Source organism: Nicotiana tabacum, chromosome 5, assembly GCF_000715075.1.
Source record: "Nicotiana tabacum cultivar K326 chromosome 5, ASM71507v2, whole genome shotgun sequence".
NCBI lineage: Eukaryota > Viridiplantae > Streptophyta > Magnoliopsida > Solanales > Solanaceae > Nicotiana > Nicotiana tabacum.
The window spans coordinates 16,711,363-16,738,109 of record NC_134084.1 but is presented as its reverse complement, the minus strand read 5'-3'; the positions used below and the strand labels follow the sequence as shown (position 1 = coordinate 16,738,109).

At 37.8% G+C, this 26,747-nt stretch overlaps 2 protein-coding genes across 6 annotated transcripts; both read left to right on the top strand.

Moving 5' to 3' along the window:
• Window positions 1-611: 611 nt before the first annotated feature.
• On the top strand, window positions 612-22,630 carry LOC107781241 (putative protein phosphatase 2C 60). Of its 5 annotated transcripts, none has more exons than XM_016601912.2 (12): window positions 612-793; window positions 5,294-5,366; window positions 5,460-5,585; window positions 6,718-6,781; window positions 7,491-7,599; window positions 10,670-10,823; window positions 11,031-11,156; window positions 11,408-11,531; window positions 11,753-11,829; window positions 13,193-13,245; window positions 15,534-15,588; window positions 22,065-22,630. In XM_016601912.2, the coding sequence occupies exons 3-12, from the start codon at window positions 5,469-5,471 to the stop codon at window positions 22,362-22,364; spliced, it is 1,179 nt and encodes a 392-aa protein (XP_016457398.1). In that variant the 5' UTR covers window positions 612-793; window positions 5,294-5,366; window positions 5,460-5,468; the 3' UTR covers window positions 22,365-22,630. The 5 variants fall into 5 exon arrangements, with proteins under 5 accessions (XP_016457398.1, XP_016457399.1, XP_016457402.1 ...); XM_016601913.2 differs by having other exon boundaries at window positions 613-793; window positions 5,289-5,366; XM_016601915.2 differs by lacking the exon at window positions 612-793 and adding an exon at window positions 1,644-1,798.
• A 1,077-nt stretch (window positions 22,631-23,707) lies between these two features.
• Window positions 23,708-26,142, top strand: LOC107781240 (small ribosomal subunit protein eS6). The gene is made up of 6 exons (XM_016601911.2): window positions 23,708-23,847; window positions 23,927-23,991; window positions 24,884-24,941; window positions 25,034-25,142; window positions 25,261-25,533; window positions 25,667-26,142. The coding sequence occupies exons 1-6, from the start codon at window positions 23,842-23,844 to the stop codon at window positions 25,903-25,905; spliced, it is 750 nt and encodes a 249-aa protein (XP_016457397.1). The 5' UTR covers window positions 23,708-23,841; the 3' UTR covers window positions 25,906-26,142.
• Window positions 26,143-26,747: the final 605 nt, after the last annotated feature.

Genomic DNA, 26,747 nt, shown 5'->3' with positions numbered 1-26,747 from the left:
AATTAGTTAATAAGAAAAAAATTATTTATTAAAAATTAACAAAGAAATTAACTATCTAAATTAACTACTCAAACCTGGGTGAGGGTTGATTTAGATGAGTTATTTGTTATTTTATTTTTTAAAATCATTTTTGTTTTTCTATTTTTGAAAAAGTGTATTTATTCATTAAAATTCAAAAATTATTATTGAGAAAAATATAATAAAATTTAAAATAAATAAATAATTTTAAGAGTAGTAGAATATATATCTTTTATTATTTTACAAAAAAAAATTAACAGACAAACATATTAAACAAGTAAGATGCTAATAATTTCTATTATCAATACAATTATACTAAATATTGGATAAAATAATAAATAAAAATAGGTAACAAAAAATTATTTGATGACTATATAAGTCCTTTTAATTTAATGGAGATTTTATTTATTAAAATTTAGATAATATCTATTCTATTTATATAGAATATAGAATAGGAGAATCAAATTATTGTGATATTTTAAATATAATATCAAAAAATTAACAAAGTGATAAATATTTTTTTGATATTGACCGCACGATCGTGCCGGTAGAACTACTAGTTTTATAAGAAAAAGAATAAGTTGATTATACTTTAATCTATCTTATTCTTGTTCTTGAATATTCAGAAAGAACGGTCCGCCTGTAAAAAGTAGTCATCAGAATTTCCCTTCCAATTGTTTTTCCGCCGGAGTTTCTGCGTCGGTGAAGTTGACCACCAGTTCCCATCGGCAACTTACCTCCTCCTCTCGATCTCCGTCTCCGGCGAAATCCACTTGTAAGTTCCGCCGCCCTCTCTCTCTCTCTATTTGATTTATACATAACAGCTAACTATTTTATTCCAATGATTTATAGTGGTAAAATACGAATTGAAAATGCAATTGAGGACTCCATTGCATAAGAAACACACTGAACTCCGATTTATATAGTTTCTTTGTGATTTTTACTAGTTATTATGCTGGCTTACTTCCTTCACCTGTGAACAGTAGCTATGAAGTGCCGATAATGTTCCATAAGAAATGGAATACTTGTCCTTCCGATCTGCTTAAGTTGGGCAGAGTTACTTGTACTTGTGCCGGTGGGAGTTTGCAGATACTTAGTGTATAGTCGAGGTGCGTAAAAGATGGCTCAGACACTACCATTATAAAAAGAAGAAAAAAACAAAAGGAAAAAGGAAATGCAATAATTAGCCTTTCGATCTGGTTAAGCCTTGGTGAGCATAAGTAGCCAGTACTGGTATTGGTAGGGGTAGAAGGAATAGTTGAGGTGCGCTAAAACTGGCCCAGACACCCCTATTATAAATTAATTTTGTTTAAATAAAAAGAAGGAAAAAGAAATGGTTGTCCTTTCGATCTGTCTAACCAAGTGGTGGGCAGAGTTACCTGGTACTAAAAGAAATGGTTGTCCTTCCGATCTCTCTAAGCCTTGGCAGGCAGAGTTACCTGGTACTATGCTGGTAGGAGTTAGCAGGTACCTGGTGGAATATCGAGGTGTGCAAAAGTTGGCTTAGACACCCACCATTATTTTTTTAAAAAAAAAATCAAAAGGAAAAGAAATGGAATGGTTGTCATTTTATGCTTATTTATCTACAATTGCAATAAATTCATAACCTTCAAATTGTTTAGCAGATCCTCCTAATTTCAATTTATAGCCATTGGAAGACTTTTACATGGCTTCTCACTGTTGCGCTTCTTGTTTTTCTCTTCTTTAATGTGGTGTTTATGCTTCTCTGAGCCGAGGGTCTATTGGAAACAACCTCTCTATCTCCACAAGGTAGGGTAAGGTGCGTACACATTACCCTCCCCAAAACCACTATGTGGATTATACTGGGTTTGTTGTTGTTGTTAGCCATTGGAAAAATAAGCATTTGATATCAATGATTTGAAATACCCCTTAAACCCAGATTCTTTCTATTAGACCCTTGACATAATTCTAGTGTGCTGGAAAACTTGATGATTGATACATCGTTAGTACTTTTCTTTTTTCTACCAAGATTATGATTATTAGAGATTGCTTGCATGGACTGTAGCATCTTTTTATAATAGAATACAGGGTAAATAGAATTTCTTGGTTCTATTATGGGTTTTAGCGTGGTCAAGTCTCAAAGAGATTTAAAATTGGTACTTCATCGAAAAGAAATGTAAGAACTTGTAATCAGTTTCTTTCCCTTGTTCTTGAATTCACACTCTATGAACAAATGACCCGCGTGGCGTCCCATTGCTAAATTACATGTTGTTTTTGGTGTAGAAGTGCGTATCTTGGCCATTCCATTTAGAAATTAAAAAATTGCCCATTGTTATAGCTGGATATGAAAGACATCGATTGTTCATGACATTCATGCTATTATTTTCTAGCTATACACTGGACTTCTCTTCATGCTCAGCCGAGATGGTAAACCTGTCAAGCTCATGCCCTTCTCCAGGTCAAATTGCCTCTACTAAGAGGAGGATGAATCAGTTTCCAATCCAAGTCGAAATAGAGAAATATTTCGCTGTTGCATTAAATCTTCTTCTACCCATGCATTAAAAAAAGAACCTAGCTATGTTGAAATTCTCACCGATGCACCAAGTTTTAGTCTTTAGACCACAAACCCTGTGAATCAGAAAGCTCTTCCCATAAAGCAGTAACAGAATGATCTATAGGGCTGTAGGCTCCAGTAAGAATCCATGTATAATCACCCAGAAGATTTATGCTTAAACTTGATACATAATACTACAACAACAACAACATATCCAGTATATTCCCACATGTGGGGTTTGGGGAGGTTAGTGTGTACACAGACCTTATTCCTACATAGGGAAGGTAGAGAGACGGTTTCCAATAGGCCCTCGGCTCAGAAAGGTAGGGGGAGGAGAAGAGGAAGAAGAATAAAAAGAAGCAGATGGAGAAAAAGAAGAAAAAGAAATAAAGGGGGGGGGGGGAAGAAAAGAATAACTTACCAAAATAGTAACCATAAGAGAATACGATATCTGAAACAAACTAAACAACATGATGTAATTTAAATCTGAGAAATAGGAAAGTACATGCATGCTGCTAGTACTACTGGTAAGAAAGAGGGAAACTCTCAACTACCTACCAGTGTTATCAAAAGTACACTGCTAAAGTGAAATATCAATTGTTTAGTGTTGCATCTTCAGGAATACGCTAATTGACAATGAAAAGTATGCCTTATAGCCTTGATGACAACATTGAAGCGCCGCTAAGTGAGGCGAAACGCTGAACATGTTTCGAGCCTCGCTTTAAGGCTTAAGTGCGCCTTTGATAACATTGCTACCTACTACCCTTCTAACCTAATCCTCGACCTCCACACCCTCCTATTAAGGGTGATGTCCCCAGTGAGCTGAAACCGCACCATGTCCTGCGGCTCCTGCCTGATCACCTCTATCCAATACCTTTTAGGTATGCCTCGACCTTTTTTCAAACCCGCCATGGTCAACCTCTCACACCTCCTAACAGGAGCGTTAGTGCTTCTCCTCTTAACATGCCCGGACCATCTCAGCCTCGACTCCCGCATCTTGTCCTCCACGGAATCCATTCCCACTTTGTCCCGAATAACTTCATTCCTAATCTTATCCCTCCTGGTATACCCATACATCCATCTCAACATACTCATTTCTGTTACTTTCATCTTCTGCACATGTGAGCTCTTGACTGGCCAACACTCCGCCCCATACAGCAGGGTAGGTTGAACCACCACTTTGTAAAATTTGCCCTTAAGTTTTGGCGGCATATTCGTATCACATAGAACACCGGATGCAAGCCTCTACTTCATCCATCCCGCTTCAATACGATATGTGACATCCTCGTCGATCTCCCCGTTACCCTATATAATAGATCTGAGATACTTGAAACTACTTCTCTTAGGGATGACACGAGTATCAAGCTTCACATCCACGTCTACTTCAAGGGTTCCGTCACTGAATTTGCACTCGAAGTACTCTGTTTTGGTCCTGCTCAACTTGAAACCTTTAGACTCCAAGGTCTGTCTCCAAACCTCCACCCTCGCGTTAAGCCTGCCTCAAGTCTCGTCTATCAACACTATATCATCTGCAAAGAACATGCACTATGGCATCTCCCTTGGATGTGTCCTGTAAGCACATCCATCGCCAGGGCAAATAAAAACGGGCTAATTGCCAATCCCTGGTGCAGCCCCATCATAATTAGAAAGTATTCCGAGTCTCCTCACACAGTCCTCACCCGAGTGTTAGCACCATCATACATATCCTTAATCAACCTAGTGTACGCTACTGGGACGCCGCTAACCTCCGAGCACCTCCACAGAACCTCCCTCGAGACTTTATCGTACGTATTTTCAAGGTCAATGAACACCATATGCAAGTCCTTCTTACTCTCCCTTTGCTGCTCCACAAGTCTCCTCACCAAATGGATAGCTTCCGTCGTCGAACGCCCCGGCGTGAATCCGAACTGGTTTTCAGAAATAGACACGCTCCTCCTCACCCTGGCTTCCATCACCCTCTCCTAAACCTTCATAGTGTGGCTCAACAGCTTTATACCCCCGTAGTTGTTGCAACTTTGGATATTGCCCTTGTTCTTGTACAATGGGACCATCACCCTTGATACAGAGTACTAAAGAATCAAATAATCAATAAGGTGAACAATTCTGCAACTGACTTTGAGCTTCAAAATGCCCTAGAGTTCCTGAGATACATTTGAGGTATGCTAGAGTTAGATACCTGGAGACAAGTACCCAAATAGTTTGAATTTTCTTTCATTTGGTTGCTGCTTTGACCTTTTAAGTTGAACTATCAAGTATTGACTCCTCAAACAGTGTGAGAGAGAATCTAAACCTCATAAGATAAGGCTAGAAGAAGATTGTCTAACAGATGCAATGCATTATAAGACCACATAATCAGTCAATCATCTCTTGCTCCATCTTGAAGTTCCTCAAAATATTTGGAGTGTGTTAAGTTCAGTGGTGGGTATTCATTGGGTAGTGGCATTTAAAACGAATTAATTGCTGCCTGCATTGTTTCTAGGATCCGAGGGGCACATAAAAGTGGTGGAAGTTAGCATTAAACTTTTATGGACTGTCTAGAAAGAAAGGAATACCAGGTGTTTCAAAGATGACAAGGCAGGAGTGCAGTCTGTGAGTCTTAGAAGTTTGCTTCTGCTGCAATCATGGTTTAAAGAAACCACATAATCAGTCAATCATCTCTGACATATCGTTAACACATTTTTGTCTGCAGAATGAGTTCCTCTTTTTTTTTTTCTTTCTTTCTCCTTTTTAATCGTTTTTAATTCTTTTTCCCTAGTGCAGCTTTTATGTTATCGTTATAATCGAAGATTAGCACTAAGAGCTTCTGATAACCACTCTGAATCAGTGGTTTCCGGTAAATTTCGTCGGCTATCCACTTGGCCATAGAGTTTTATTCATGAACCTTTGGGTCTTATATTATGTCATTGCTTCTCTTTTCTCATTTCAGCTAAAGGAGATGGGTATATACCTGAGTACTCCGAAAACGGAGAAATTTTCAGAAGATGGTGAGAATGTTAAGGTTAGATATGGTTTATCATCAATGCAAGGATGGCGAGCAACTATGGAAGATGCTGTGAGTAATCAGTAATGATCCCATCTACTTTAGCAAATATATTGTAGTATGTAAGTTTGTCAAATAAAAGAAATCATATTTTCTCATTCAGTGATTTGTTAGTGTATTTATGCCATAAGGAAAAATGATTTTAGTGCACCCAAGGGTGTGGCCTAGTGGTTAATAAATTGGATGGAGAACCATGAGGGCTCAGGTTTAAATCCCAGCAGCGACAAAAAAACTAGGTGATCTCTTCGCATTTGGCAAAGCCTTGGTGGGAAAAGATGCCCGATATCTGTGCTGGTGGGAGGTAGCAGGTACACGGTGGAATGGATGAGGTGCGGGCAAGCTGGCCCTGACACCATCGTCGTAAAAAGGAAAAAGAAAAAAAAGTAAAATGATTGTAATACTAAAAGAGGAAACACACACTCTAATAGTCTATGCTTTTTACAGCTTTCGATGTAGGAAAAGATTAGCTTGTAGCCTGTGTTATTATGGATCCTAATGCATGAGACCATGAGTTAAGGGTATAATCTTCTCCATAATTCATGAATAAAGGACTCCTTTAAACTCTGTTTGATTCTCGTATCTCTATCCATTCTTTTTCTCTGGAGTTATGTAATTCGGCACAATCAGTACTAGCAGAGTTTTCCATCTATGTAGGAGTATTTACAAACTTCCTTTTTCTTTGCGTGCTTCCTCTATGAGAACTAATCAGCTCGTTATAAGCTAGAAATTTATGACTGCCTGACTACTTTGTAGTGTTTGCGTTTCCTGATTCTTAACCATTTCTAGCAACCCAAACTACTTGTTTAAGACCTTCCACAAAAGGAGATAAAGAACCAAATGAGTGATAGTTGGAAGAATCTCTCTGTGGAAAGATTAAATTATTTAAGACGTTCTATTATGTGATAGTTGGGAAGGGAAGTTCACCACCGCTTAAACTATGATTTTTATTGTGCTTTATATTTGTTTGGTACAAGGTACATGTATTGTAGCTACTTTGGGAGTACCTTTCATATGTAATGTATGCTTCTGTTTTGCAATACATGCTCAGCGTCTGTGTTATCACAGTATATAAGCTATGGAAAGATTCAGCTTGATGTGTGATATGAACTTTATTTTGATCTAACTATTGCCCTCATTTATTTAGCATGCAGCAATTACTGACTTGGATGCTTCCACTTCCTTTTTTGGTGTCTATGATGGTCATGGAGGTAGGCAGTGCTATACATGCATAATTAAATGGGAAAACTTTATTTTCAGATAACTGACAAATTTAATAATTAAAGCATGTTTGTTGAGTTAAGGTAATCTTAGCTTACGAGGTTATCCGCTCTAAAATGAATTATTCATGATATGGCATCTATCCTCTTCATGTCTTCAGTAAATGGATGATATTGTCCATTTGGAAGTAATTCCTAGAGATATATCTGGTCTTGCTTGCAAATGATTATCTTATATTCTTTTGATGAATTATGTTTTTAATGGTGTTGAAGATATCCTGCATGTTTGGATATATGATGAGATAAATCTGCTGATGGATGATGTTTCATGTTGTGACGTTCCTTTGGTGAGAATGGCAGTGGTACATTGGGTGGTGTTCAGCTTGTTATACATGCTCAGTGGAATGTTTTGTCTATTTCCCATCTAAATTTTCTGTCTTCTGTTTTTTATTTGTTCAACTTATGGTCTAGGAGTTTTTTTGGTTTTTTTTTTTTTTTTTTTTTTTTTGTAATTGAAGTATATCCGTTTTGGAAAGCTGGAGGTTAATTTGTTGGCTAGCATGGTCACTTTAATCCCTGTAACTTTTGGTGCACTAGAAAGATAACTTAGGCTAGTAATGTGCATTCTTAAAGATGTCTTGCATAACCAATATGCTACCTTTGTTATATATGAAATAACTGAACCATTTATACGCTTCAGGTAAAGTTGTTGCTAAATTTTGTGCCAAGTATCTACATCAGCAAGTGCTGAAGCATGAAGCATATCTGCAAGGAGATATTGGAACTTCAGTCCAGAAAGCCTTTTTCAGGTGATTTTCTTGTAGTTTTGGTTCTATAACTGGCTAATGAATGAACTGTACTCTGCTGCATCTTTTAGCATTGATTACGGGGTTTCCATATATGTGTAAATTTTCATGTAAACCTTATTCCAGACTTTCAGTTTGCCTTTTGTCTTTGTATATTACCATGATGTATGCTTTTTTGGATGGATGAATTGAATTATCTCTACCTGTCTGATATCTTCTGAAACTGATAGATCACACCTAGTTGACTGCATCTGCATTTTAGTCCTTAAATTCTTGTTAGGCCAAATACGTAGACGGCCCCTTAAACTTGGTTCCGGTTTCCATTTTGACACCTCAACTGATGTTATTACCTATTGAACACTCCAACTGTAATAAAAATGTACCTATTAAATATAAGTGCTGATGTGGCAAAACCAGTGTTCTTCACCGCCCATGAATGGGTCTCAAATTAGATTTTTTCTTTTTCTTTTCCAAAAAAATCACATCTTTTCTTTCAATTTCTCTTTCCTCATCTCTCGCGACCAACTCAGCCTTCTCCTTCTCCCTCTTCTCTCCCTACAATCACTACTGCCACTGCTACTTCTTAAATAATCCACTAATCAATTATAATGATAGCAAAAAATTTCTGATCTAACAAAAAGAACAACAAATAAAATAGAAAAAAAAATTGCCCATGTCATTACATGAACAGAATAACACTGGCAGCCAAACTAGTGTTCACCGGCATGGGCGGATCTAGTAAGGCCCAAGGGGTGGTACGCCACCCGCGAGCTTCGGTCAAAACTCTGTGTATATATATGTATATATATGTAAGAATCGTATATATATTTAAAGCGCCACCCGTAGTAACAGATGATACAAAGGTGGTAGTGGCAAAGGGTAGGAGATTCCACCTTGGTTGTGAAGGATCTAACCCCACTGGCAATAGTTTTTTAACCTTTTGGCTTGCTACATCACGTTAAGCTTTCTATCATTCTATATACTCCGTTCTTCTTTTTTCTTCTGTAATTATTGTTAACTATCTTACTTTATTTGTTAACTTTTGACTTTCTTTTTGTTTCTTATAAGTTAAGTATTTGTTTTTTCACACAAAGTTAAAATAACATTTTCTTTTGCAGATCTTCGCTTTAGCATAATTATGGTACTATATTTTTCCGTTCAATCGATTTATATTATATACGAAAAAATAAGTAACCCGAACCGAAGAAAAGTTGCTCAAACCGACAAAATATACTCTATCTCAATGTATAAACAGCGACACATGGACGTTCAAAGATACATGGCACCTGGAAGCTCCAAATCCTGGATCTGCCTCTGTTCACCGGTAATGAAAGTTCCGGCGAATTCTAAAAATTTAACTATCATGGCCAAGCTCATCCTCTTTTCTCTTTGTATTTCACAACGGTCATCTTTTCTTTTTCGAAATCCTTATTGCCTTCTCCTTAAGATCTGGGCTCAGAGCTTCTTTACTGCAGAAAATAGCTTTCTGTTTTACCAATTTTCAATTCATTCCTCATTTCTCTGTTTATTCTTTTTGGTTAGATAAAAAAAAGTTATTAATTGTACTGGTAGAAGGTTCTAACAATCTTGTCTGTGGGATGAAGGTGGGTCTGGCAAGAGGAAGACGTGGTGGGGGGAGGGGTGGATTGCAGCGAGGGACGGCAGAGAAAAAGTTTGAAAATCGTGAGGGAAGGGGGAAGAGGGGGGGGGGGCAATGGAAGCAAACGGGGTATGGGATGGGGATGTCTAGGGAAACCCTAAAATTGTGAGTGGTGGTAGATATTAAAAGGCTGGGGACATGATGGCGGCTGCAATGGGGTTATGGAAGAAGTCTTGTTTCTTCTTTTTGTTTTCTTTCCTTTTTTTCCTTCCTCAAAGGTCTTTTTTTATATTCAAAAGCCATGTGGCATTTTCTGATTCATCCATTTTGCCACGTCACTGCACGTGTAGTTCATGTGGCTGGACTTAGGTATTTTTCGTGAGGTGTTCAATAGGTACTAGCTTAAGTTGATTTTTAAGGGTCCGTCTCGGTATTGGCCTTCTTTTTATTACTCCTGAAACTTAAGTTCTTTTGTTGGTTCTCCAATGGTAATTATCAACTGTCACGTCGCATCCTTGACATTCAGATAGAAAACCTAAGTTGCATTGATAGTCATTACTTCGATAGAAGGAACAAAAATGAAAGCTTTAAAAGTAATATATTTAGGGCTGTCCCAATTTCCGTCACCCCCTGAAATTCTGCCCCAACATTAAGTTTTAAGCATGAAAAACTTCAATATATTTAGGGCTGACCAGGTTCTCTTATCTGTCAGGTATAAAGATTATTTAGATTAACACCATTTGATTAGATTGGCAGAACAACAATCTCTAACTAGTTTATCTCTGCCCCTCCTTTCTTTTTGCTGTTGCTTTTTCGTGTCTCTCCCCCTTGATGTTTGATCTATTCTACCTGTTCTAGATTGCTATGGTCAAGATATAGACAGAGAAAACTCTCCTCTTCTCTATGAATATTGAAATTGAATAGTAAATACCAGACTAGATAGGTCGGACGAAGCAGCAAAGACTTAACTTTACTTAGGATAACCTAGTATATGGGGAAATAAAAAGAGAAGTCATCATTCCCATATCGATATGGAAGTCAATACCTTCGTATCCCTCTGACCCTGCCACGTAACCCGTGCAAAAAAGACCGAAGAAAGAAATTCTATTTCGTTAATGCTAGTGTATAAAAGCTTAATTGTTGTTTGTGCGCATGTTTGACACAGAGAATAGAGAGGGTACTTACAAGAAAATAGAATTGTGAAGTGCCAAGAAACTGAGGAACGTTAGGAAGAAGTGCATTGCTTAGGATGATATCAACTCCCCAGGCCATTGTTAACCATTTTATAGCTAATAATCCTATTAATTCAGCTTGCCTAACCTTCCAGCAGAGATCTTTTGGTATGAAACGGTCTAAAGTTGTAATTGAATGAAGATCCAAGTCATGCTTGCATTTTTTGCATTATGAGATCACTAATTCCCTTTTATGTTGCTAAGCTGTGTGTTGAAAGATTTTGTTCTGTTCTTGGTGCAGAATGGATGAGATGATGCGTGGTCAGAGAGGATGGAGGGAGCTGGCTGCGTTAGGGGATAGATTAAACAAGTTTACGGGTATGATAGAGGGTCTTATATGGTCTCCAAGAAATGGTGATGGAAACGGCAATACTGATGATTGGGCCTTTGAGGAGGTACGTGCAGAAATTGGGATATAGTGTGATTTATTGTTTTCCTTTTGTTTATAGTTGACATATCAATTTTTAATTAAGGGCATGTAATTTTCAATTCCCTGTCATTTCTTGTGGCACATTGGGTGGCGGGAGGCCGAGCTACCTGCATATTTCCGTTGTTGTGCTCATTGATTGATTGTTTTATGGCTATATGTTTGCTGTTATCAGGGGCCTCACTCTGATTTTCCTGGACCAACTTCTGGAAGTACGGCTTGTGTTGCAATCATTAGAGAGAACCAAGTCACTGTTGCGAATGCTGGTGATTCTCGTTGTGTGATTTCACGTAAGGGCCAGGTGGGATGCTATCTTCGAGTTAATTACTGTCTTTCCTGCCTTCTTGTACTTTTCTCTTTGGGTAGATGTTTTGTATCTAAAGTCGTGTTCCGACAGGGCAGCTCAGCATGCCATGGCACTGAACTTGCTAGAGCTGGGTCGTACTTTGTCATGTGCAGTCATGGATGCATTTGTTCTCACAATGATGCATTGGTTAATTTTATGGTTTAATACCAAGCATTAGAATTGAATTTTCACATGTCTTTGTGCAGGCGTATAATCTATCAAGGGATCACAAACCTGATCTTGAGATTGAAAGAGAGAGGATCCTGAAAGCAGGTGGTTTCATCCACGCAGGACGTGTTAATGGTAGCTTAAATCTTGCAAGAGCTATAGGTATTATGCTATTTTGTTTGTGAAACTTTATTAATCTGCTTAAACACTAGCCAATTGAGATGCAGTTTGCAATATCAGTAATGGAGCAAGATAGAAGCTGTAATTAGGATCTATTTTCTAAGTGGCAAATTCACAATTTAAACTTTTGGTTATTTAGGAATAGGTGGGAAGAAAAGTATCTATTGGATGAGGTAGCTAGCATATTTTTAACTTCTTTGCAGGTGACATGGAATTCAAGCAGAATAAGTTTTTGCCAGCTGAGAAGCAAGTTGTTACAGCCGATCCAGACATAAATATTGTATGTTCCTTAAAATTCTTCGTAAATCGTGCAATGTCTTCGATCATAATTTTAAGACATCTATTCTCTGAGAAGTTCTAATGCTATTGATAGTGCATAATATTCTTTGTTCCATGTGTAAACTCTGTCTCTATTTCAGCGTGTTGTCCATTTAGAGACAGTTTTTTTCCTTTCTTAAAAAAAGGGAAGAGAACAGTCTCTAAATGACCAACACTCAGAAATAGCAATCAGTGGTAAATCGTGCCGAATTTTGGAAACTGAAAGTGACCAAATGTCAATCCAACAATCATTGGGTGCTCCAACTTATCATAAAGTTTATCTATGGAACTCCAACTGTTGATCAAATTTCATTATCCTGCTATTGCAGTAATTATTTTCAGCTCAGTTGTTAATAACCATGTGATGAGAAAAGATGGAATAGTTCATAAGGATCCAAGAAGAATCAAATGCAAAGAGTGTCCGGGAAGATTGTTTGATCTGAGATGCTGCCTGCTATGATCCTCCAGAACTGAGTTCCTTAGACTTTTGAAGCCTCTTTATATTTTCATCTGTTTGTGGAAGTACAGAAGTTTAGAGGTTCAAAAATGCTGGTACAAGCCAGGTGTATATGTAATACTCTTAATATCTATTGAGTCTCCAGAGATCTATATTGGGGCCTTATTTTATTGGAGTTTGTGTTTATAGTAACTCTTTTGGACAAAGAACTCCAGAAGAACAAGCCATAGAACTGCTTTTTACAATTTATGGAAATGGAAAATGTTAGATGCAGTCTGCTTTATCACGAGGAAAACCCCTCACTTGCCCAATGTCAATAAATGGGACAAGTACCTAAGTAGAGGCATAACCGGTGAGGTTCCTGCTTATGCCTCCATGAGAATCAAACTAATCTTTGATTTGGAATGTGCTCGTGAAAACTGAAGTCCGAACTATAGCTCATAGCTAAGATTACCTGATCATTGATATTGCTTCTTTTCGAAATAATCTTCCCTGTTGTATATTATGCAGTTGAACTATTTCTTATCAATATCACAGTCTATAGTTCAATGTACATTACTATTGGTGCTCTGTTCAAGGTATTTATAAAGCATACCCATTTTGTCAATCAAAGATAAAATCCTACAATGTAAATCTGTTGCATTGAAGATCCAACAGAAGAACAGCTTCGTTTAGAATCGGTCTTCTTTCTTGGTGATACATTTAACTTTATGATTTGGATGGAAGGGACAGTATTGGTACGAACTGCTGAGAAATCAAAAGTTCTTATCAACTCTGAATTGTGAAATAGTATTAATGCTGCATTGCTTTTCCTCTTCTCCTATATTTCTAAAGAACAGATTCTAACATTTTTTTGTTCTCTAATTAGGTTGAACTATGCGATGATGATGATTTTATTGTGCTAGCCTGTGATGGTGTGTGGTATGCTTTCTAGACTCTTTATTTCAATTTGAAAAGTCTGCTAGACATTAAGACTATAACAAAGAAGAATAGATAGGCAGGAAATTTCAGATCATATCAAATTGAAAGAATATCATGCATTAACCTTTCCGATTCTAATAGCAATGACCAGCTTGTTGAGTTTCGTAGTGTACCCTTTTGCTCCCTACATCTGTCGTTAGTGACTGACACTACGACAAGCTATTGTACTGGTAGTAGATAGTTTGTTCCAAAGAGCCACTGCAAGTAGGACCGACACTACACCAGCAATTGTTGTGATGTAACTGAGCTGATTCTCAAGAATCGTACCCAGGGGTCATTTGGTTCAGGTATAAGATGAAAGTGGATTGTCATTATGCCATTGAATTATAATGAAGGGATAGTGTATGAGTTAAGAATTAGAATGTAGGGTCCTACTGATAAGTGAGAAAATGACTTATTTGCCCCGTGTATGTGAAAGATGAAGGGAAAGGCTAGTCCATTTTCCTCCCTCCTCCTTCCCCTTCTCTTTGATCTGGCTCTACTCCATTCCTGTGCAGCCTCTCTTCCCATGAGTCATGACTATGCTGGTGAAGTCACCAATTCAGGCAGAATCTCTCTCCCCCTCCCTTCAAGCTTCCCCTCCCTCATTTGACCAAACCCCATGCCTAACCTTGATTTGACCTGCTCTTCCCACCTCTTTGCATGGCAAGCGCCTCTTCAACAAGAATATGCTTTCCTTCAATCTCTTTCTCAAACTTTTATTTTCTGCAAATTTTTTGCATCAAGGTAGGTTGCCTACCTTACACCCCTTGGGGTGCGGCCCTTCCCCGGACCCTGCATGAACGCGTGATGCTTTGTGCACTGGGCTGCCGTTTCTTTTTTTTTCCTTCATCCCGATTTGCTTGGTGATACTTGACAGTACACGATTTTTTTTAAAAAGAAAGACTTTTTCCATGTAAGTTTAATACTTTAAATTACATAAAGTACCAAAAGTAACCTCAGTATCAATAGGACTTTTTCAATGCGAAGGATGACTGACCTGTTACTTCATCTTCTCTTCTTCTTCTTCTTCTTCTTTCTTATTGGCCATGTGGTGTCTTGTTCTCTGTACTTCTCTTTTAATAAAAAAGTGACAAAAAGTAATTCCTAGAACATGTTATTGAAGGGAAAATGAGATTGTAAAAATTAAACAGTTTCTAGATATAGAAAGGTACCCATTTTTTTTTGGGAAGTAAAAAAGGAAAAGATTCCATACAAATTGTGACAAAGGAGTAAGTATTTTGCTTGCTAATTTCATTTTTTCTTTTTGGAAATTTCGGTTGCACATCTTTTTAGTTCTTCGGTTTTATCTTTTTGTTTGTTTACCATGTTCCATCCATTTCTTGCTCTAACTGTTTTTTCATTTCCCCAGCCAGCATATTTGAAAAGCTTTTGCTTGCTTTTCCTTTCCACTTTTTGCTGTTGTTTTTGAATATATTGGTTGTATATTTTCTCTTCTTGTAATTTTTCTGTCTTTTGAATATTCCCCACCATTTTCTTTCTTTTGTCAAAGTTTTCTTTCCCAAGTTTCCTTGGGATTTAGTTTTTGAACTTAACAAAACAAATTAGACTTTTGGAGGCCGGCGGATGTACCCTTATTGTGTAGTTGTGTAATGAGAAATGAATATCAAAATAAATAACTTAAGATTTTCTCACGTAGAACAATTTAACTTCATATACGGTAATTTATTAATAAATTTTATTCTGATATTAAGCCAAGTGTTGCACTGGAGTAGATAGAATGATTGACTGGTTATCCTATGATGCGGAATCCCGAGAACCAAACTATGGGCGAGGATTTGAAATTTGAGCTATAATCCTCTCATTTCAATCTATTCTAGAGAGTATGCCAGCTTAATCCCTCCAGATGTTTTAAGAAGGCGAAGTTTAGGCATTCCTTGTTGTGAGGAAAAAGCAAAATGCCTTGGGATTCATACAGCAATTCCAAACTAGTTGGGACTGAGACATAGTAAATTGATTGATCTGAGTGTTTGCACATCTTCTCTTAGCTTGGATGAGGATCTCCGTGTAAAGAATATAGGGCGGTGGCCTGTGATCTTTCACCTTTTGCGTAGATTATGTTTCCTTCTCGACTAATGTATTCAACAATTTTACAATATTCTATCTTGGTTCGCATTTTTCATTGATCCTATGGTTTTTCGGCTCATCTACCACTCTTGCATTGCTCCAAAGTTCTATGTTTTATTGTCAGAAATAAATTCTACTGATTAGTATGTGTTGTTTTTCAGGGACTGCATGTCGAGCCAGCAATTAGTGGACTTTATACATGAGCAGCTGAACTCGGTTAGTCTGATAGATGATGCTTCTGTATCATTAATTGATTAATGCTTAAGTAAAAAATTCAAATATGTGTGTTAGCTATAGCATTGAGATCTTTGAGTTATGTGATATTCATCATATTCACTTTATGGAGGTGCCCAAGGCCAAAGATTATAAAGCCACTAAAAGTGAAACCTGTAGAAAACCTAGGTGAGAAAGTGCATTATCCATAAAAAGAGTTTTGCTATGCTTGCCACATTTTGGAACATGCTTATTTGCCACAAATGAAATTTCTTTGCTATTGAAAGAGTATAAGGCTTGTGAGAATGCACGGGAGAAAAATATATTTTTTAACAATGATACAATGAGCCCTATATATAATACATATTCTACTCCTACTACGTATGGAACTAGGACTATTTACACATAGCTATCTAACACTCCCCCTCAAGCCGGTGCGTATAAATTATATATACTGACTTGTTACATAAGTAACTAATACGAGGATCAGAGACTTAGTGATAATATCTGCAAGCTGATCATTCGACATACATGACCACTAGACTTCCCCTGAGCAACAAATCCAGGTGGTTGCTGATAAACAGAAGTTAGCCGAAAGGTTGCCGGAAAAAAATGAAAATAGCGAGACTAAGCTGTTAGTTTGATAGTAAACAGTAGTAAATAACCCTAATCCCATATGTATTAGGAGTAGGACATGTATATATATATATATATATATATATATATATATATATATATATATATATATATATATATATATATATATATATATATATATATATATATATATCATTGTCAATATTAATCAATAATATTTTCTCCCGTGCATTCTCACATGGTATCAGAGCTTTGGTGAGAAGAGATCGTTGTGCGTCATTCCAGCGACATCCGAGAAGAAAGAACTCAGTCACCGTGCAATTTTCCGGTGACCTAAGTGACTATTTGCGTCAAAGTCACTAATTATCAGTGTTGTGCGACATCCAACAACACCAAAAGGTTCCCAAGAGATAGGCGACCAAACCCCAGAAAAAGTCACCTGAAAAAGACCATCCACGCGCCCCCACGCGCCTGTCGGAGATCTGCCGGCGGCGGCGCGTCTGTCCCACTCGCCGGAGCGTGAGGGCTTTTCCGGCAAGAATTTTGAAACGCTTCTTTTGGATAGTGTCATCTCCTTGCTATTCCGAGTCCATTGGTACTATTTCCGACAGATTCCGACAACTTTGGAATTTTCCGGCGAGCTACATTGATTTTTCCGGCGTGAATAGTGATCCCTAGAAAAATTCTGCTTTTTGCGGCACAATATTATAATGACATTCGTATCGGAAGCCTTTAACTCACAATCTGTTGGATCCAATGCATTGAATCCAATCCAGATGGTTTCTTTACCAGATTATATTGAGTTCCTTCAGTACAAAACACGTAAACAGACATCTTCAGGATTAGCCTCCGTTGTTCCAACAAATAGTAGCATGACTTGTGTCTCCCAATCTTCACCTTCTGAGTCTTGGGTTATTGATTCAGGTGCATCTGATCATATTTCTGGTAACAAATCTCTTTTCACTAGTATTTCATATTCTCAATCTCTTCCAACAGTCACAATGGCCAATGGCTCTCAAGCCATGGCAAGTGCAATAGGTCAAGCAAGTCCACTTCCTTCCTTACCTTTAGACTCCGTTCTTTATGTTCATGGTAGTCCTTTTAATCTCATATCCGTTAGTCGCTTAGCCAAATCACTTAAATCTGCTGTTTTATTTCTTGATGACCTTGTTTTTATACAGGATCGCAGTACAGGGCGGATCATTGGTACCGGACGTGAATCAGATGGACTTTATTACCTTATCCTTGTAAAATCACATGGACTCACATCTTGTCTTCCTCCAATAACTTGTCCCGTTACTGATTTAGCAGATTTATTACATAAACGGTTAGGACATCCCAATTTGTCAAAACTTCAGAAAATGGTACCTGACTTATCTCACTTGTCCACTCTAGAGTGTGAGTCATGTCAACTCGGTAAGCATACCCACTCCCATTTCCCGCGGTGTCTTGATAATCGAGCAGAGTCACCTTTTACAAAGTCCATTCAGATATTTGGGGTCCTAGTCGAGTCAGTTCTACCTTGGGATTCTGCTACTTTGTCAGTTTCATTGATGATTATTCCAGGTGCACTTGGATATTTTTGATGAAAAATCGATCTGAGTTATTTTCTATTTTCCAGACCTTCCACGCTGAAATTCAAAATCAATTTGGGGTTTCTATCCGCACATTTCTTAGTGATAATGCCCTAGAGTATTTGTCTTCCCAATTTCAGCAGTTTATGAACTCCCATGGGATTATTCATCAAACATCTTGTCCGTACACATCCCAACAAAATGGGGTAGCTGAGAGAAATAATAGACATCTTATTGAAACTGCTCGTACCCTACTCATACAATCTCATGTTTCGCTGCGTTTTTGGGGGATGCAGTTCTTACATCTTGTTATCTTATTAATCGTATGCCATCTTCAGCTATCCAAAATTAAGTTCCATTCTCTGTCCCGTTTCCCTACTTACCTTTGTTCTCTCTTCCACCCCGTGTCTTTGGGAGTACGTGCTTTGTTCATGGCCTTACTCCAGGAAAAGATAAGTTAGCTCCTCGTGCTCTTAAGTGCATATTTGTGGGTTACTCGAGAACGCAAAAAGGATATCGATGTTATTCTCCTGACCTTCAGCGATTTCTTATGTCTGCTGATGTTACCTTCTTTGAAAGTCAATCATACTTTACAGGTCCAGTTAATCACTTAGATATTTCTGAGGTGCTACCAGTTCCTTCTTTTGGAGATTTGGTCCCTATCTCCCATTCATCTTCCTCCATAGCTCCACCACCTATAGTTCCAGTTACAGCTCCACCACCTATAGCTCCAGTGCCACCATCTAATAAGTGCCACCACCTAGTCCAGTTCCACCAACTATAGCTCCAATGCCACCACCTAGTCCAGTTCAACCTTCTATAGCTCCACCACTCCTGACTTATCATCGTCGTCCGTGCCCAACATCGGGCACAGCTAATTCACGTCCTGCACCTGACCCTGCTAATACTGCGGACTTGTCTCCTCTTAATCAACTGATTGCACTACGAAAAGGTATATGGTCCACACTTAATCCTAATCCTCATTATGTCGGTTTAAGTTACCATCGTCTGTCATCATCCCATTGTGCATTTGTGTCATCTTTGTCCTCTGTTTCCATCCCTAAGTCTACAGGTGAAGCTCTGTCTCATCCCGGATGGCGACAGGCTATGATTGACGAGATGTCTGCTTTACATACGAGTGGTACTTGGGAGCTTGTTCCTCTTCCTTTAGGTAAATCGACTGTTGGTTGTCGTTAGGTGTATGCAGTCAAAGTTGGTCCAGATGGCCAGGTTGATCGACTTAAGGCTCGTCTTGTTGCCAAAGGATATACTCAGATATTTGGACTCGATTACAGTGATACTTTCTCTCCTGTGGCTAAAATTGCATTAGTCCGCCTTTTTCTATCCATGGCTGTTGTTCCCCATTGGCCTCTCTATCAGTTGGACATTAAGAATGCTTTTCTTCACGGTGACCTTGAGGATGAGGTTTATATGGAGCAACCACCTGGTTTTATTGCTCAGGGGGAGTCTAATGGCCTTGTATGTCGGTTGCGGCGGTCCCTCTATGATCTAAAGCAGTCTCCTCGAGCCTGGTTTGGTAAGTTCAGCACAGTTATTCAGGAGTTTGGCATGACTCGTAGTGAAGCTAATCACTTTGTATTTTATCGACATTCTGCTTCAAATCTCTGTATTTATCTGGTCGTTTATGTTGACGATATTGTTATTACCGGCAATGATCAGGATGGTATTAGTAAGTTGAAGCAACATCTCTTTCAGCACTTTCAAACTAAAGATCTGGGCAGATTAAAATATTTTCTAGGTATTGAGGTCGCTCAGTCTAGCTCAGGTATTGTGATCTCACAACGGAAGTATGCCTTAGATATTCTTGAGGAGACAAGAATGACAGGTTGTAGACCTGTTAACGCTCCGATGGATCCGAATTCTAAAATTCTGCCAGGACAAGGGGAACCTCTTAGCGATCCTACAAGATATAGGCAGTTGGTTGGTAAATTAAATTACCTCACAGTGACTAGACCTGACATTTCCTTTCCTGTGAGTGTTGTGAGTCAGTTTATGGATTCTCCCTGTGATAGTCATTGGGATGCAGTTGTCCGCATTCTTCGGTATATAAAATCAGCTCCAGGCAAAGGCTTATTGTTTGAGGATCGAGGCCATGAGCAGATTGTTGGATGCTCAGATACTGATTGGGCAGGATCACCTTCTGATAGACGTTCTACGTCTGGATATTGTCTCTTAGTAGGAGTAAATTTGGTGTCTTGGAAGAGCAAGAAATAGATTGTGGTTGCTCGATCTAGTGCAGAAGCAGAATATCGAGCAATGGCTATGGCGACATGTGAGCTAATTTGGATCAAACAGTTGCTCAAGGAGTTGAAATTTGGTGAGATTGGTCAGATGGGACTTGTGTGTGATAATCAAGCTGCTCTTTATATTGCGTTAAATCCAGTGTTCCATGAGAGAACTAAACACATCGAGATTGACTGTCACTTTGTTAGAGAAAAGATACTCTCGGGAGAAATTGTTACAAAATTTGTGAAGTCAAATGATCAGCTTGCTGATATTTTCACCAAGTCCGTCACTGGTCCTCGTATTAGTTATATATGTAACAAGCTCGGTACATACGATTTATATGCACCAACTTGAGGGGGAGTGTTAGTTTGATAGTAAATAGTAGTAAATAACCCTAATCCCATATGTATTATATATATATACAGGGCTCATTGTATCATTGTCATTATTAATCAATAATATTTTTTCCCGTGCATTCTCACAGCCGAACACCATACTATAAAATAGGTTCTAAAACACCACCAGAAACACAAAAACTTTCTGGAAATTACTATTCACGTGCAGGAAATCACTGTTCACGCCAGAAAAAGGGTACTGTTCAAGCTAGAAAAAAAAGTTGCCAGAATCAGATGTAATTTATATGGGTAGGCTCGGAATCACTAGACGAGTAAGTTGTCCTGAAGAAGTTTTATCAAAAAGTAGCCGGAATGGCTCACACGCGCCAGAAAAGTAGCTGTAGCTCGTCGGAACCCTAGTTCTGGTGGCACGTGGAGGCATGCGAGGGACTTTCTGCCGGAGCGATTAACTGAGGTTTTGTCGCCTGACTTTTCTGAACAAGACGGTAGTGTTGGTTTTCGCACAACACTTACCAATGAGGAGATAAAGCAAATCAATCTTGAGTCGTCAACCGGAAAGACGCATTGTGACTAACTTTTCTGTTCCGATGGGACTGGGATTTTTGGGGTTTGGTCGCACAAGGGTTTCGGATCTGATGGTGCTACTGGTATATGCACAGTGCCACTGTAGCGGTGATGAACTTTGGGAACTAGACGAAGTTGCATGAAAATTGCACGGCGATGAGATCTTTCTTCCCGGATGTCGCTGGAATGACGCACAACGATAATTTTCTCACTGAAGCTCTGATACCATGTAAGAATGTACGGGAGAAAAATCTATTTTTTAATAATGATACAATGAGTCCTATATAATACATATTCAACTCCTACTACATATGAGACTAGGACTATTTACACATAACTATCTAGCAATGCTGAAGTTGAACCAAGTATAAGAAGGCACATCTACTAATTTGCACCTCCAGTTTCAAAACTATGAAAAATTGGATCACACTCGTTGTGCATGAGTACTTGTTTGTATAAAGATAAAAAAAACACAACCAAAGTCTTGTTTTAGATCTAGAGTAGTATGTGCTTGCTTTCTAACCACTCATATCTTTTTATGTAAGCAAATAAACTTTTGTTTGCTTAAATATGATTATTTGTTTGAAGCACTGCACTTTCCAAGAAAAACAACAACAAACACCCAGTGAAGTCCCATCAGTGGGGCCTGGGGCAAGAAAAGAAAAAAGAAAAAAGAAAAGTTCGTCTTTCCTATGACATTTTCTGTTGGAAAAGAGTGAATTACTCGCTGTATTTAGATACCAATGTAGGAATTCAATCGACCCCCCGAAATATGATGGCGCGTAGGAATTCGAAGTCTTTGAAGTAATAGTTACCTAGGAAATAAGCAAACTCCAATTATTTTTCTTGGAAGTAAGGAGGCTCATCATTTTTACCTCGAGTTCCTGATTTCCATGATTGCGCTGATTCTTAGCCTTAGGTTTGTGATGACTCAACTGATTCAATGGGCACATTGTCCTTCACTCCTCTCATGTCTTCACTGGATTAACAATGCAGCCAAGGCTGAGGCCAGCTAAATAGTTCCCAGTCAATTTGCATCATGTTATCTTTGATAATTTTCTGTTCTTTCTTCATCAAATAACGCGCTGCTCTCTGTTTGAGAGTCTTTAACTATAATTGACCTAGGAGGTTTAACTTGTAGGAATCCAAGCTTTCAGTGGTATGTGAAAGAGTTCTTGATCGGTGTTTGGCACCTACTGCTGGAGGTGAAGGATGCGATAATATGACCATGATTTTAGTACAACTCAAAAAACCTATTCTCTCCGGGGCTTCTCCACGTGATGAACCATCGGCTTCTCCAGGCGAACCATCGGCTTCTCCATGTGATGAACCATTGGCTTCTCCAGGTGATGAGCTGTCAGCTTCGAGTGAGAAACTCCCTGCTTCAGATGATGTAAGTGCTGAATCAAAACCAGCAGCAGAGTGTGGATCAAGTTCATAGTCACAGATATCCTTTGTTGAGTCTGATACTTCCTTCTCAAAGTCTAATCTGCAGTTGTAAATGATTGTTTTTTAGCTATGAGGATCAACTACTGAAAATTTTACACTCATTTGCTGCTGGTTGTATATGTTTTTTGTATTGTACTATAACTCTGTGGATGACATATATAGATGACTTGACCAGATGTCCAGATGTCTGACATGAAAACTAAAAACTGAACAATTTGTTATCCAAATTGATTACATCCTTTTTTTTCTTTTCACAAACTACACTCTCCCTTATCCCTTGGTTTTTGAAGTTGTTGGCTTGTTGGATTGAAATGATAACCCTTTTCTACGTGTAATTTCGATAAACTATAAGGGCTATCAAAGGCATTTTCATCCTTTTTTAAAAAAATTATGTTCAGAAAAGTTGATAATAAGAATAATAAAATCATGATAGTATAATTTGCTATTTACTTTTTTGAGATACTACGTCAATTTAATTAGATTACATCATGCTTATTATTTTTTTCTTAAAAAAACTATTCCAATAGAGTCCATATAATATTTGTGATGAATATAAGAAAAGAAGAAAAGTTTAAGCATATAAAAAATGTAAGACGGCAAATAAAACTCTAGATTAAATCAGCTATTAATCTGGATAAGTGTTAGTAAAGTGTAGCAAATTTAATTATATCCATTCGAACTGGACAAGGTATAAAATACTTCGGAAGAAAAGTGTATAATATGCTTCAATTTTCGTAGCTCCTGCAGCTTTTTCCTTTATGAAATCAATGAGAATACATCATTCTTCCAAATCATAAATATTTTCTTTGTTTCATGCATTTCTCTAGAGCTAATTGGAAAAACATTAGGAGACCATTGAATTCAAACTCGTGTTACTGTAGTTTGAATTACAGTATAATTACGGTATAATTTCTTAGTAACTGAGGGTTCCTACGATGAATAATTGATCAATTCACTAACCTTTAGTAAATCTCTAGCATAAAATTCCAATATTTTCTTTAGAAGGTACAAATAAATTGCTGCACAATTAGAAACTAAATAGCCACAAATTTCTCTAGTAACCAAAAAATTTAAAACAAGATAAAAAATAGTGTTTTTTCCATTTTTAGCCCGCCCCAGAAATAATATACATTCGATTGCTGAAAAAGTGTATAACATTTATATAATTTTTGTATATAACATACATAATATATATATATACAAAACTATATATTTTTTCAATTATTATTTTGAGAGCAGCTATACTGTGTCATTTTCCAAAACAAAAAAAAAATACACGGGGCAGAAAGGCTGATAAATAGCCCAAAACTAAAGCCCATTAGTAAAGGCCCAACACTTAGTCCCTGCACTAAGGCCCAAGTTCAGCTACCTTATAAATACCGAAATATCCATTACGTAAAAACCCTAATAGCGAATAGAGCTAAACAGCACTTCATCATCTTCACGGCCTCCTACGAGTTCAACCGAAGATGAAGGTTACTAAATAAACCTTAATTTCTCCTTAATTTTGTTTTATTAAGTATTTTTAGCTGATTTTTGTAATTTGTTTTGTAGTTCAACATCGCAAATCCCACCACTGGATGCCAGAGGAAACTCGAGATCGACGATGACCAGAAACTGTAAGACAATAACAGTGTGTATATATGCCTCTGTGTGTGTATGTACGTGTTTTTGTGTGCGTGTGTTTTAATCCAGCTTAATTTATTATAGACAGAACTAATCAGAAGTCATTCTCATTTTATGCTACGTGTAAGTATACGTGTGAGATTGAGAGATAATTTTGTTCTAGAGAACTGTTATTTGTCGCAAATGATGAATTGTTTATTATTGGAATAAAATGGACATAAATAGAGCTGAATGCTTATAGTTTATTATTACGGCCACAATGTTTATAGAGTATTAATATATGAACGAGCTCAGCTAGTTTGGAATTGAGGGCAGTCTCGTTGATTGATTCGTATAATTGCCAAATATAAAGGATATCGTAATACCTTTATTCCTATTTACTGTGATTAGTGAACCTCTGTTTACTTCTTTTTGTACCATCTATTGTGCTTTTGGTGGAGCTTATAGTAATACTGTAGGGATTAGTGTGAATTGATTTTTTTTGTCTCTAAGACAAATTGTTGAACATTGGAATGGATGAGCCTAGATGGAGCGGAATGAACGGTGAAGTGGATTGATATAGCTGACCTTAACTAATATTTATATGAGCCATAGTAGTAAAATTTTAATATAATATAACTTTTTACTTAGCATGTGTTGTGATTTGATTTCGGAAAAAGCCTCTCTACTCCTTCGGGGTAGGGGTAAGGTCTGCCTTCACATTACCCTTCCCAGACCCCATTAGTGGGATTTTATTGGGTCGTTGTTGTTGTGTCAATTGATGGATTTATGTAGCAGTCTCTGTATTTTGTTTGAACATGTATGTCCAATCTTGTTTTATTGACAATGATGCATTCATAATGTATTTTGAAGTAGCATTATCTAAGCTAAAGCCTTTAAATGCAGCCGAGCCTTCTTTGACAAAAGGATCTCCCAGGAGGTTAGCGGAGATGCTTTGGGGGATGTAGGTTTCTGTTCCATTTTTCTATGCAGTTTTTTGGTTTAAATCATTAAATTTTGTCAACTCTTTCTATAATTGTCATTTTCAATTGACAGGAGTTCAAGGGTTACGTTTTCAAGATTATGGGAGGGTGTGACAAGCAAGGTTTTCCAATGAAGCAGGGAGTGTTAACTCCTGGCCGTGTTCGCCTTCTGCTCTACCGAGGTATGTTTAGAATGATCTTGATGGGCACACCTAAATTGTTCTTTGCATCAAAATGTATGATTTTAAGATTTTTTAAAAGCTGTTATTTTAAGTACCTAAACATTTACACATCAAACAGGTACCCCTTGCTTCCGTGGTTATGGTAGGCGAAATGGAGAGCGCAGAAGGAAGTCTGTCCGTGGATGCATTGTCAGTCCTGATCTTTCTGTTTTGAATCTGGTTATTGTTAAGAAGGGAGAGAAAGATCTGCCTGGGCTGACCGACACTGAAAAACCAAGGATGAGAGGACCCAAGAGGGCTTCTAAGATTAGAAAGCTCTTCAATCTTTCCAAGGAAGATGATGTCAGGAAGTATGTTAACACATACCGTAGAAATTTCACAACCAAAACTGGTAAGTTCTTTACTATTATAGCTTCTTGTCATTAGCTATTACTACATTTGTTCAAGTGTGTTTGTGTCTGCTCCTCATGAAGTGGAAATCTTGTACTTTACTTAAATGTTATTATTATGCTCTGTGGGGACAGGGAAAAAAGCGAGCAAAGCGCCTAAGATTCAAAGGTTAGTGACACCCTTGACTTTGCAAAGAAAGAGAGCTAGAATTGCTGACAAGAAGAAGAGAATTGCCAAGGCTAAGTCAGAAGCAGCTGATTATCAGAAGCTTCTTGCTACTAGGTTGAAGGAGCAAAGAGAAAGGCGCAGTGAGAGTTTGGCTAAGAAGAGGTCTAGACTCTCTGCAGCTTCTAAGCCATCTATTGCTGCTTAAGATCAGTGAGATCATAAGAGAGGGAAAAAAGGATCAGTGAGATCTAATTCCTGCTATTTTTGTAACTGGTTCTTTTAGTTATTGCTTGGATGTCTTATGTGGTTTTGGGTGGTTTCTACTGTTCTGATATGATGACTTTCATCTGATAGGTTTTCACATACAATTATCTTTCAGCTTCCAGATTTTGGATACTTTGTCTCTGATCTATCTATATACAACGATCTACTGTTTTATGTTTTTCTTGGGATTGATCAGTTCTTTTAGGTTACTTTTCTGACTTAATCTGTTCTCAACAATCTTCTAAAATTTGTTGAGGTTGATGACTATAAAATTAGAGAATCATAGGCATGAGATGTCTTCACCATCTGAATCATGAAAGGTGCAATTGTCATCCTTCTGTGTGTTGTGCCTTTTAATGATTCATCTTGCACCTGAATTGAACTCCCAACTTGTCAGTTGTAGCATGTTCTGGTCAGAACTTTGTTGGAGGCACTGAAATTTGAATGGCTAAATTCTTCACACAATGCTGTTGAGCTATCTTGGACACCAGGTAATGCTGAAATTAAGTATACTTAGTATGTTTGCTGTCTTGTGAGGTTTGGTACTAATCATAGCGAAAGGCAATCAGAAATGACAGATTTGATAGTACAATCCTTTTGCAATGTTGTTTATTGGTTTTCATTGTGACACAAGATTTGCAGCACATACCTAAAAGGCAAAATAGCTTGACAAACACCTTTACTATCCTGGCCCTCCTACTCTATGAAGTTTAGACCAAATACCTCAATTTGGTGGCCGATGACTGAGCTTATGTGCCATTTATGCATTTAAAATTCATGTTT

What these genes read in the sequence shown, in the direction of transcription:
- LOC107781241 (XM_016601912.2), top strand. Translation starts at nt 5,469, where the DNA reads ATGGGTATATACCTGAGTACTCCGAAAACGGAGAAATTTTCAGAAGAT. An exon ending in TGTCTATGATGGTCATGGAG is followed by an intron (nt 6,782 to 7,490) that starts GTAGGCAGTGCT and finishes TATACGCTTCAG; the next exon opens with GTAAAGTTGTTGCTAAATTT. An exon ending in TACATGAGCAGCTGAACTCG is followed by an intron (nt 15,589 to 22,064) that starts GTTAGTCTGATA and finishes TTTAACTTGTAG; the next exon opens with GAATCCAAGCTTTCAGTGGT.
- LOC107781240 (XM_016601911.2), top strand. An exon ending in GCGGAGATGCTTTGGGGGAT is followed by an intron (nt 24,942 to 25,033) that starts GTAGGTTTCTGT and finishes TTCAATTGACAG; the next exon opens with GAGTTCAAGGGTTACGTTTT. An exon ending in AAATTTCACAACCAAAACTG is followed by an intron (nt 25,534 to 25,666) that starts GTAAGTTCTTTA and finishes CTGTGGGGACAG; the next exon opens with GGAAAAAAGCGAGCAAAGCG.